Source organism: Podarcis erhardii (genome assembly GCF_964252035.2).
Source record: "Podarcis erhardii genome assembly, chromosome: 2".
In the NCBI taxonomy this organism is placed as follows: domain Eukaryota; kingdom Metazoa; phylum Chordata; class Lepidosauria; order Squamata; family Lacertidae; genus Podarcis; species Podarcis erhardii.
The window spans coordinates 36646948-36659316 of record NC_138498.1 but is presented as its reverse complement, the minus strand read 5'-3'; the positions used below and the strand labels follow the sequence as shown (position 1 = coordinate 36659316).

Below are 12369 nucleotides of genomic sequence, written 5' to 3'. Positions count from 1 at the left end.
AAGGATGGAAAGGAGAGGCAACTTTCTGAGCTCTCCCGGCCACCCCCTATCACATACATACGCGCGCGCACACAGGGAGACACCTCGAAACCCCCCGACCCCCCGGATCCAACACAGCCACCCTTCTTTTTTTCCAGGCAGCTTTCGCAGAATGCTACCTGGATCTTTGCAATTCCGTTGCTTTCATTCGTGATGTATATACATTAGATATATTTATATATTTATATATTATAGTTATATAATTTTTTTTCTTTTAAAAAAGAGAAAAAGATCAGTTATTAACTCTCCTGAAGAGTGGATAAGGGAAGAGAAGGAAGGTGGGTGCGGGGGAAAGGAACATCGGGGTTTGGGCTGATGACGACATCTCATCAGTTTTTTTCTTTAAAAAAAAAAACACTATAAAATATTCCAGTGCGATCTTCAGGGGGGAAAAAAATACCCCCACCCCATTTCCCTGTGCCCCCTTGGATTTGCCACACCCTCTTTACCGCCCCCGCCACCCTATCAACTTCTCCCCTCCCCATTCCAAAAACATTAAGTCTTATCTCTGGCCATCCATTGCCGCCATGGCTTTCTGCTGGGGGGGCCCTTGCTGAGACACAGGAGGCCACATGGGCTGCTGGTGGTGGAGGTGGTGGTGGAGGTTGTGACTGGTGGGCGACGAAGGAGGGATCCAGGCAGGTTGGTGGTTTGGAGGCGAAGAAGCCCAGTAGGGGCTGAAGCTACCCGGAGGAGAGCAAGCCATGGATGTGATAGGGCTGTTGCTGCTCTGAAGGTTCTCTGAAGTCCGCAGCTTGGAAAACATGGCAAGGGCGTCTGGGAAGTTGGGAGGCGTGGCTGGAGTATTGCTGGGTGTGCACATCTGGAGGGCAGAGAAAGAGGGCAGAGAAACAAGGTTATAATTGCGGCTCCCTTCGCCTGGTCCGTGCAAGGGTTCACCTAATGACTTCCCAAGTCTACTTTAAAAATAATAATAATAGAATAATATGCAACACATGCAACACAAGGAAATAGCCCCAACAAGAGCACATGGCTTCTTCTCCTTCCCCCAACTAAGCAGCACAATGTAGAGTCTGGGGAAACAGATAAAAGAGTCATTTCCAAAAGCATGTGGTTAGCTCCCTCCTTAAAAATTAACTACCCTGCTCTGCTAAATATTGGCAGGGCAGGGTCCCATATTCACAGCTAAAACCAATGGCTGGATCGGCATTTTCACCAGCCTGACTGAATGCACCAAGTGGAAGGTCTAAGAGGAAGGGGAACTCCATTTTCCACATGGATTAATCAACTGGATGTGCAATGGATCAATAGGAGCTTGGTGTAAACTATTTTGAGCTCATGGAAGAATGAAATAGAATACAACAAAATGTATAAATAAAACCATCTGATTTTTAAGAAAGGGTTTACTGCTGGTTAAACAGATTCGATGACCTTGACTATTCAACCTGTAGACTGGCCCGGGTCCCACTCAACACTACAATGCCCCTAAACCCATACCTACCGGCAAGCTTCTCCCTCAATAAATTCCCACCTTCCCACACAATAAATTATTGAAGGAGGATGGGGCAGAAGGGGCAGATTGCTGCTTGGTGATCTCCTTCTACCCAGAAGTGGACAACCTTTTGCTGACAGTAGTTACAAAATGTTGCTGAAGGAAACGAATGGCAGGAACTGTTGTCAAGATTCTGGCCAAATCTGACTCCAGAGGATACCCTGCTTTGGGCAGGGGGAAGAAAGAGAGAAAGGGGTAAAGTGATGGGGGGAGAGAGAGGATGAAACACTGGTTTACAAGCTGCTTCACAGAAGGATAACAACTAAGGTCTACACCAGTGCTCTTCAGATGTTGTTCAACTACCCATCTTCCCTCACCACTGGATAGCTGGCTTGAGGTGATGGGAGTTGTAGCTCCAACAACTGGGGGACCAAAAGTTGAAGAACACTGGTCTACACCATCCTCCAAGTTTATCCAGCCCCCAAGCAACTTTTTCTGCCCTCCCCTCCAAAGATGGGGGGCAGAGAGATCTGTGTGTATGTGTAGCCTAAAAATGTTCGCTCCAGAATCTTCCACAACAATATCTAGTTGCTGATCAAGGTATTAAAACCTTCCCACATAATAATAGTAGGAAACTAAGTGATTTCCCTTTGCACAAACCTGCAGGAAGCAGACTTTGGGCTGGCACCAATCTGTGGGCTAGTAATTGGAAAACACACATAACCCCCTTTTTTGGTCTTTAGTGAAAATATAAAACTGAAGCAGGAGGGTTTAAAGGCCCAGACCATGTATGATGCAAGATGCATGATGTACACGCCAGGAAAACAGCTGGTCCTACTATTCAGAGAAATGGATGCAAAATCTAAAAGCTTCCAAACATGGTACACACTGACCAAAGAAAGGCAGGATGTGCAACTGATGCCTGTTTGTCATGTAGTTTGCAAAGTTATGTTTCATTTTGCTTACACAAAGACAGAGATGGATTGCGCAATCCCAAAACGTACAAAAAGCTTTCTATGTTATGCCATCAAAATGAAGGTGAACAAACAGAACTGAGTGTGTTTTGCATAATTCCAGCACATTTCAGAACGGAGGACCTTTTTGGTTCACGGAAGGCCCCATTGTCAGTGAGCAATGTTGCCTCATCCCCGACAACTGCATTTTCCACTGTGCAGGGCTGCCTTTTTCAGAGTCTTGACATGTGATGTTTGACTTGCATCATTAATCAAGCGCCTCAATCTTCTGGGGAACTCTAAGACTCAGGGCTCGCCCTAACCACCCCCTCACAATAAGCACACTTCCTTATTAAACATCGCCTCCCTCCTAAAGCCTGAGAAGGAAGCATGACAGCTTGAGAATTGAGAACCCGGCAGAAATTAGCTGCACCAATAGAGGCCAATTTGCAGAACGTGCCATCTATGATGAAACAATGCTTATTAATTGCCCCAAGCACGTTGTCTGTCTATACCTTTTGTCTGGCTCCATCACCATGTAAATCGACTGCTCTCTAAAGCGGTTCCCTCGTCTGCAAGATGACCTCTTTTATCAGATCAAACACGGCCAGGTACGCAAGTTCCAGTTTAAGTGAGCAGCTGTGCCAGCTTCAATCTTCTGCAGCCATTCAGCTTTCCTATGGGTCCACCCTGCAGTCAAATTCTACTCATGACGTGCTGGAGTGCTCCAACAATCCATGCTGGCCTGGTCTGGCACTCTACTTAAATGGGGGCAAGGGACTGTGTTTGGGAAGCCCATCTACAGAAAGGCACCCAAGAAAACGAAAATGCACGCACAAAAGAAACTAGTTACACTTTAACTGACCTTTTCCTCACACATGGCTCGGCATATAAAGCAGGGGTGGCTAAGCTTTTTCTGGCCAGAGGGTCGTGTTCACCCTTGGCCAACCTTCTGGGAGCTGCATGACAGTGGTGAGTGTGGCCAGTTCACATGGGGACATAGAAAGGTGGTTATACAGAGTCAGGCCATCTACCTCAGTGCTGTCTGTACTGAAAGGCAGCGACTGGCAGTCTCTCACAGACCACATGGAGGTGCCAGGAGCCGAACCTTTCACAAGCAAAGCAGATGGTCTGCCACTGAGCATCTTCCCCACATGTGCCACACATGCCCATAAAACAGAGGATCATTCCCTCCCAAGCTGATCTATGCAGATCACCTGAGGGAAAGGGGTTATCATCATCTCTCTGCATGTCAAAGGCCTGATCAGATGACTGGGGAAGGGGTGATTTGCATTCCAATTGGGGAGCTGGGCTCTGCATCCCAGCACTGTCTCTACTTTCTTTTAATTTTGCCAGAGCCAAAATCAATAGGGACTTTGAGGGGTGGGCAGAAAAAAATTGCTGGGGGGAGGGGCAAAACTAGAGTTGCAATTTTGTCACCTCAATATAAAGAGTAGGGACTTTCCTGTCTTTCCAAATGTTATATATAGGTAAATCAGATCTAATTTGCATTAATACCTGACCATTCCCCAGCTAATTACCCTACAATAAATACACACACACTGCAAAATTTGTATTTGCAAATGAAAGAGTTGAGCACAGTAACAGGCAATATCCCCATGTTATGGAACCACAAGTTTCCATCTGTGTTAATGCTTGAAAACAGAAGCTGAGGGTTCTATGCTTTTTTCTGGCTCAGACATTTCCAAATGAGAGCACGTGATGAATATTTCCTGTCTCTGCTTCCCATGCATCAGGAAGTTTCATCCAAAATGCCCCCATCTCAGATATTAGGTACTTGATACTGGACAGCTTTAATAGAGGGAGTTTGGGGGGGGGTCCTCGTTCTTCAGGTAATCCTAATAGGGTAGTTTCAAACTGCTTGGAGAAAAATTGGTTCATTCCAGCACAGACTGGGCCCCACCCTGCAAATAAGTATACTCCTTTTTGTCGGGTCCCTCTAAAAGCTACATTCAAAGTCGTCTGAAAAGAGGAGCAGCTACCTCAGTCACCAAGCACTGCGTCCACCCTACACACCTACATGTAATGTAAAGCCCTGAAGTACTCTCCACGTTTGCATACAACTTTCCCTTGGGGTGGAATTCGAACACGCCACCCTTCCGCTCAACCTACTGGCATGTTTGTTTTGACGACTGAGCTCTTTTTTTATTATGTGTACGCAGACTCTCCTGCCTTCCATTTACCCAGTTCTAAGACTCTGTTTTGTATCTATCTCAAGGTGCTCTTTTTAAAAAAGGAAAGAAGAATGAAGATAAAACACCAAAAGCTAATCAATTTGTCTAGGCTTTTTTTTTAATAAAAAAAAGGTACCGTGGCTAGCTCAGACACCAGGTTAATAAAAACAAGTTTCCTTTTGTGCAGTCAACTGTGTGAAGGTGCATCTGAAGGGTTGAGTGAGAACAGCAGCAATTTAGCTAGCGCACTACAGTAACTCTGAAACAAGAGAAGTCTAAAAGGTTTGCTAGACATCTAGTAACCATGTGTATCCAGTGGGGCATAGGCTGCAGGTATGTTCATGTTCCTCTCCCTTGTGTGCCACAGTGTAGAGTTGATCTCCCAAACCTTCCCCTCATAAAAAGGAGCCTGGAAGATTGCCTATATTAACGTATGCCTTACATCACCCATCTGCACAGTGAGGTGCCCAAATCATGTATGTAAATAAGCCGGGCTGACAGCATTTCTCAACCCATCAAGATGTCAGCCAGCCCTAAAACCCTGATGCCAAATACATTGTGTGGAACTAGTTGAAACAATGGGATTTGGCTGCCAAGTAAGGGTGTCTCAACCTACATAATTTATTCAAATTTAATTTTTTACACAACTGCTTGCATGTAGGGAAAAACCCATGAACGTCATCAGACATGTGCTTATTTCACCTCGCATCCAAGTGATGAGGATTAAGATTCCCACTGTATGGAAATGTGACCAGAGAAGACACACAACAGCCTGCTTACTGTTTTACCTTCAAGGAAGTGATCTCTCTGTAGGAAACTCAAGTCAAGACACCCTTCCCAGAGGCAACTTAGGCACAACAAGTTGCTGGAAATAAAACCCACTGATTTATGGTGCTCACTTGCATCTTGTATACAGTGGTACCTCAGGTTAAGTACTTAATTCGTTCCGGAGGTCTGTACTTAACCTGAAACTGTTTTTAACCTGAAGCACCACTTTAGCCAATGGGGCCTCCTGCTGCTGCCGCGCCGCCGGAGCACAATTTCTGTTCTCATCCTGAAGCACTATTTCTGGGTTAGCGGAGTCTGTAACCTGAAGCGTATGTAACCCGAGGTACCACTGTATTTAAAACATCAGAAACAATAGTATTTCTTTACTACAGGTGTACCTCCCCCTTTCCTCCAAAGAGCTCAATGGGCAGCATACGTTGTTCCACCCCACCCTTTATTTTCACAACAACCCTGTGAGGTAGGTTAGACAGAGATATGAAGACTGGCCAAAGGTCACCAGTGAGCTTAATGGCCAAGTGAGGATTTGAACCTGCATGTCCCCAGTCGCAGTCCAACAGCCTAACCACTGTGCCACACCAGCTCTCTTGTTACCCTGATATATTTTGCTTCTTTACTTAGAAAATTTATAAACCACTTTCTCAAAAAGTACAGTCACACCTCGGGATAAATGTGCTTCAAGTTAAGTATTTTCGGGTTGCGCTCCACGACGACCTGGAAGTAATGGAGCGCGTTACTTCCAGGTTTTGCCACGCGTGCATGCGCAAACAGTCAAAATGACTTCACACGCATGCGCAGAAGCAGCGAAATGCGACCCACGCAGAAACAGGTTGCGTTCACTTCAGGATGTGAACGGGACTCCGGAACGGATCCCGTGGTACCACTGTACTTCGAATGGTGTACAGGTTCACACATACACGACAAAAAAAAAAAATGCACCATAGAAAAGTACACAGTTACCAGTCTTCATCCAACTCCTGGACTGGAAGATTAGAACCACACTAGAAATATGCCATAAACAGATGAACACAACTACTGTAGTTTCTTCTATTTTGCAGCCTACGTAATATCAAGCACAGCTTTTTCTTTTGATGGCCTTACTCTAGAATTACTCTCAAATGAGAAAAACGGATCATTATTCAAAAGTTGCTAAGTGAAACCTGCCACAAAGTTTTGAAGTGTGGAGCGGCTCCTATTTACGATTCTAGCCTGCCACCCATTTTCAACTCTGGTTTTCCCTCTCTCCCACCTGTGCTGAACCAAAGGTGAACTTGTTCCTGGAGCTTTGCTAACGCCATCTTGGTAGTCAAGATTAACCCCACAACTAACTGGTAGTAGTTGTAACAATGAGCTTTGATATACGCAAATTGGCTTGCTTTGATGTTACCCTTATCTGTGGGGCTTGGGGTGCTGGGCTCTGAGCCCAGAAAAGGGGAGCTATCTGAAAGGTTTGGATATTTGCCACCTATGCCCTCGTCTGGCCAGATGGAGTGATGGGAAGTCCAGGCCAAAGTTACATATGCTGCAATTTTTTTAGGCAATGTTTATAGTAAGTATAATATAATCCAGGGCAGTGAAACTGAGTTTATGTAGCTTAATGCATAAAAAAGTTAGCCAGTAATCCCACCTCAATGAGGTCAAATACATAAAGCCAAGATGCAGTTGGCCTCTACAGTTATCATTCATGCCCACCTTAGGCAATGTTATGAAGATGCCTCACACCGTATAAACACTGGCCTATAGGGTTATTTTGTGATATTGTGCATGTTTTTAAAAAGCAAGCTTCTAGTCCCCATACGTAGAAGGAAAACATCTGCAAGCGTCATGTGCTAAAGGTTCAAACAGCAGGGGCTTGCTGCAGCCAAGGGGCCTTTCTTGCCCCTACCTGCTCCCCACACCTACTTCATCCTTTTGAGGCCTGTTTCTTTCTGCCATTTCAATCCTTTAAAATATTCTGAATTCTGAAGGGAGAAAACCCACCCGATTGGAGTCAAAATGGTCTAACAATGCAATGTCAAAATCAAGCCTGAAGAAAAGTTTGGTCCAACTCTGAAGCCAGTGCAAAATACTAGCTAGATCCCACACACTTTTGGTCTCTGGCCCTGAGCAAACTACTTCTGAGGGAATGTGGCCCTCAGAATGTGGCCCTTGCCTGGGAGTGGAGGTTCCCTAGCCCCTTTAATCCTGCAATCTCCTCACTTGTTCATTTTTAATTCTTTTTTATTTTTTAAACAAAACCTATCTCTGCATTAATTCTGAGGAGATCCAGAACATTTTTGGCACGAAGCATCGTTGCGGCATGTTGCTTTGCTTTGTTTCTCCAACGCCAACAGAATAGGCGTCATGTGAGTCCAATAAATCACTGTAAAAACACACACACAGAAACTACCAGAGCCTTGCTTTATTGGAAGGTGTGTTCTGGGGGTCATGTTTACTAGAGGGCAAGTTTCCTGTGTCACAAACAAGCCGAATCAAAAGAACTATAGTCCACAACATATATGGCAAAAACATTGCCAGTGAACACCATTGTCCTGAGGAGAAATGAACATTTCCCTCCAAGTAGCGCGTGCCAGATTAAACAATCCCAGAATAGACCAAAGGGGTGGGGGAAGAGTGAGAGAAAGAAAGAAACCCCACATCAGTTTTAGTTTATTTAGACACCGTGAACATGGCTGCCCTCTCTAAAAGCCCCATGTTAGCAGCCTCACAGTGATCAGCAGCGTTACCACAACAAACAGACAAGTTACAAAACTAGCAAGGAGGGGGCTTCTTGCTCGGGTTACAAGAGACCTCCAATCCCACATACACACACCTGCAGGGACATCCATGCTAGGGTCACATAACACAACTTGGTGAAATACAATACCAACCTAAAATCCAATGGATCTTTCAAGAGGAGAAAAATAGGTGTGAAAAGTAACTTAAAATTGACAACACCTCTTATAATATAACAAGGGCGGGGGGGACTACATATGTATACACACACACACACACACACACAGGTGTTTTTTTCTTTAACTTAATGTATAAGTAGTTTTTAAGATTAGGAATAATAGGGAGCTGCCTGGCACTGTCAATCTATTGGTTCATGTGGCTCAGTTCCTAGACCAGTGTTTCTCAAACTTGAGACCCCAGCTGCTGTTGGACTACAGCTCCTATTATCACTGACCACTGGTCTTGCTCACTAGGGATGATGGGAGCTGTAGTCCAACAACAGCTGGAGACCCAAGCTTGAGAAACACTGTCCTAGATATTGCTGAACTACAACTCCCAAGCTGCTTGGTCAGGGATTATGGGAGTTGTCGACCAGAAACATCTAGAGTACTAAGTCTACAATGCTGACAGTGGCTCTCTAGGGTTGCAGACAAGAGTCTTCCAACCCATCTTGAGATGATAGGGATTGGACTCGAGATCTTTTACATGCAAACCACATGCTCTGCGTTGAACCTAAAGCCCTTCCCTGTGTCTTGGTTGGAACAATAAAATACACAGTCATGTCAAGTAATATGCTTTGCTGATAGTAAATGATGGGCAATTTTTATATAGGTTTTTTTTAAAGGCACACAAATGGAAAGTTCAGGGTTAATTTGCAATCCAGAGCAAACAAACAAAGCAGCCATTCACAAACAAAGGTAGTTCCTGGTCTCTAGGAGAACCAGCCAATATAGTTCAAAGATGAGCATATGCATAAGCGCTCCATCCAGCTAAATCAGTGTGCGTGGGGAACAATTTCTGCAAAGGCCATAATGGAACGTTTGTGAATACCCCGCCAAATCAGCTCAGGGGATTCCCCCGGAGCAGATTTGGGGTGATGTACCCAAGGAGCAGCAGTTCCACTGTGCTTAAGCAAGTTGTTCCACACACACAATTTTTTTTTACTGGATTCAATCCAAAGACTCAAAAGCCAGGAGAAGCCTGCTGGCCATAGAAACAACTCAGGACACTGTGAGACCTGAAAAATTCAAGTACTGTAGAGAAATGAAATAAAAAAATTCCTTCCAGTAGCACCTTAAAGACCAACTAAGTTAGTTCTAGGTATGAGCTTTCGTGTGCATGCACACTTCTCCAGATTCTTCAGGTATCTGAAGAAGTGTGCATGCACACGAAAGCTCATACCTAGAACTAACTTAGTTGGTCTTTAAGGTGCTACTGGAAGGAATTTTTTTATTTTGTTTTGACTATGGCAGACCAACACGGCTACCTATCTGTAACTGTAGAGAAATGAAATCTAAAGAACACATAGGCATCTTCAGATGAAGCAAGTGGCCAGAGATTGTAACTTCCTTTACTTTTCTGAATGATGTGCAGCAGCGAAGAGATTGTTCCATCCATGCAACAAATCAAAGCAACGTGGGCTATGAAAAATGTGGACAGGCCCAAACACAAAGGTCTTTTTACACCTCAGTCTCAGTTCTACTATGTCTACTTTATAAATGGCAAATTGCCTGTGGCAAGCAAACTTGAGGAAGTTGACGTGGGTGGAGCTAGGGCAGAATATAACCTCCATTATAGTAACTCGATTGTTAAAAGGGTGGATTTTGTAACCAGGGTGAAAAAAAACCCAAGGAACAGGTTCGACTTTGCAATGTAGATGTATCCCTATCAGCAAGAGCCAGGCTGCTTTTTCCTTCTCATCTACAGACTAATTTAGCTAGCAGCTTGCGACATCCTAGAAACCTCTGGAGAGGTCCAACACAAAAGAGTACAGCAGAAAAGCATCTCCGTCACCAGCTTCTCCTCACTTCCTGGTAAGTCCTCACAATTTTGTGTAATCATTCTAATTTTAGCATCTTAAAACACACACACACACAACCCCCCCTGTCAGGTCTCTCTCTTCCCCCGCCCCCCTGTCGTCACCCCAAATGCCTGCTGTCAACACCCATTTTGCAGCTGAAGGTTGGGGGGAAACTTAAAATGGTGAGGGCCAGCCCACAGAAGGAAGAATTAGATCACTGTGTTCGGTGTGTACAAAAAAAAAAAAAAAGAAAAAAAAAAGAAAAAGAAAAAAAAGCCTGCCGAACTTCAGAAAGGAAGAGGAGAACATGACTAACAGAAAAATGGGTGTGCGTTATGAAACAGCTGCCTGGGAAAAAGTGTGCAGCAGCCCAAAGAAAGGAGTGGGGAGGAGGAGAAACAGCAGCAGGGAAGGGTTCCTTTACCAATGCCCCAGTTTTAAAGGAGCAACAGGCCATTACTCTTTAAAGAATAAAGTACGGTGGTACCTCTGGTTAAGTACTTAATTTGTTCCGGAGGTCCGTACTTAACCTGAAACTGTTCTTAACCTGAAGCACCACTTTAGCTAATGGGGCCTCCTGCTGCCGCCACGACGCCGGAGCACGATTTCTGTTCTCATCCTGAAGCAAAGTTCTTAACCCGAGGTACTGTTTTTGGGTTAGCGGAGTCTGTAACCTGAAACGTATGTAACCTGAAGCGTATGTAACCCGAGGTACCACTGTATAGAAATACTACTGGACCACACAGCCTAGACACCTCTTTGTAAATGAAGGTAACTCAACGGAACAGTAACACCCAAACATACAGGCCAGAAAATCCGTTCTCCCTCTTGTTGCATTTGCTATTGGATGCAGGAGAGGGACGGTGTTACCTATCCTAGCTGCAGGTGAGTTACCCCACCATCAAGCAGCACAGCCTGGCAGGAGCAAGCCCAGAACAGGCAGAAAGCAGGACCTATATAATTATAAACAGGGTTCAGCAGGGAGGAAACCATTGCATAATGCTCCCTTATACATGACTCAACCTTCCTGCCTGTCAAATTAAAAACAAACAAACGCAGCAACAACAAAATCCTAACAGAAGCTTTGCAAACTAAGGATTGGCAAGCGGAAGCACAGAAGGTAACCTTGACCTTCCTGGCATAAAACAAGCCCAGCTCGCCACGTGGGGCAAACACTCTTTTGCAATCCCAAGCAATTCAACCTTAACACTCAATGCAGCCTAATAAGGAGGGGAATAGACATTTCTGAGCTTCGTATGCTGATTTATAATAAACTATACTACCTCGGCTACCACAAAGATCTCATCCTGTCCTTCTATCATTAGCCTTGCACTGGAAGCTCCACTGTATATTTCATACGACCACAGTTCAGTGTGGGGTGGTTGTGCAAGTATGTTTTTAAAACAGAGAAGGCATTCACATGTGCCACAACAGGAGCATTAATTCCAACTGATTCGCTGCAAGTCGGAATCACGCTATCAGCTGCTATGTGTGTGGGAAAACGGCACCATTTGTGCCTGCAGCAAACTGTGCAAAGTTAATATAATTAAAACAGTTAAGCTGTCACAGATCTCTTTTATTAAAGGCAAAGTCAATGCGGTGGTGTGAACTGACCCCAAATGGCATCATTGAACGCATCCATTGGCAAAGTAAGCAGCCTGGGTCATCGTCTATTTAGGGGTGAAGGCGTCAGTTAAACAGGGTGCCCACCCCCAGGATAAAGCAAAATGGTTTGTGATAAGCAATACACTGACAGCCAAATCAACAGTGTTGCTAAACGGAAACCCACCAACAGCCACAGCTGGACTGCTGTGAGAAGGAAGTCTTAGGAAAGAGCCGATTCATGCGCTGGGCACATGACCGTGAGTTTGTCACTTGTCCACTTTGTGCCTCCTGGTGAACTCCTGTAATGTTTGAAGATTCCTGTCTATAAACACGTGGGGGCAAACCACCCCCTTGTGACACAAGTCCATCAAGCACCTTTAAAGACATGCATTGACCTTTCAAACACTCTAGCAACTACTCAAGTGTACCTGAGAGACAAATCTATCTGCTGTATAGGAGAAATGGAGAACTTTCCATGCTGAGAAAACACACAGGCACAGCGGTATCTTCACTGTCAAGCTACATTCATAAATATCACAGGCCACATCCACAGCATACATTTAAAGCACCACTATACCACGTCAACAGCCATAGCTTCCCCCA

At 44.8% G+C, this 12369-nt stretch overlaps 1 protein-coding gene across 1 annotated transcript in view; it reads right to left on the bottom strand.

Moving 5' to 3' along the window:
* Positions 1-265: 265 nt before the first annotated feature.
* The window catches only part of UBALD2 (UBA like domain containing 2), a 30645-nt gene continuing 18541 nt past the window's right edge, over positions 266-12369 (bottom strand). The window contains exon 3 of the mRNA XM_081850963.1: positions 266-862. Coding sequence (XP_081707089.1) covers positions 542-862 — 321 coding nt within the window. The 3' untranslated portion in view covers positions 266-541. The remainder of the gene's footprint in view (positions 863-12369) is intronic.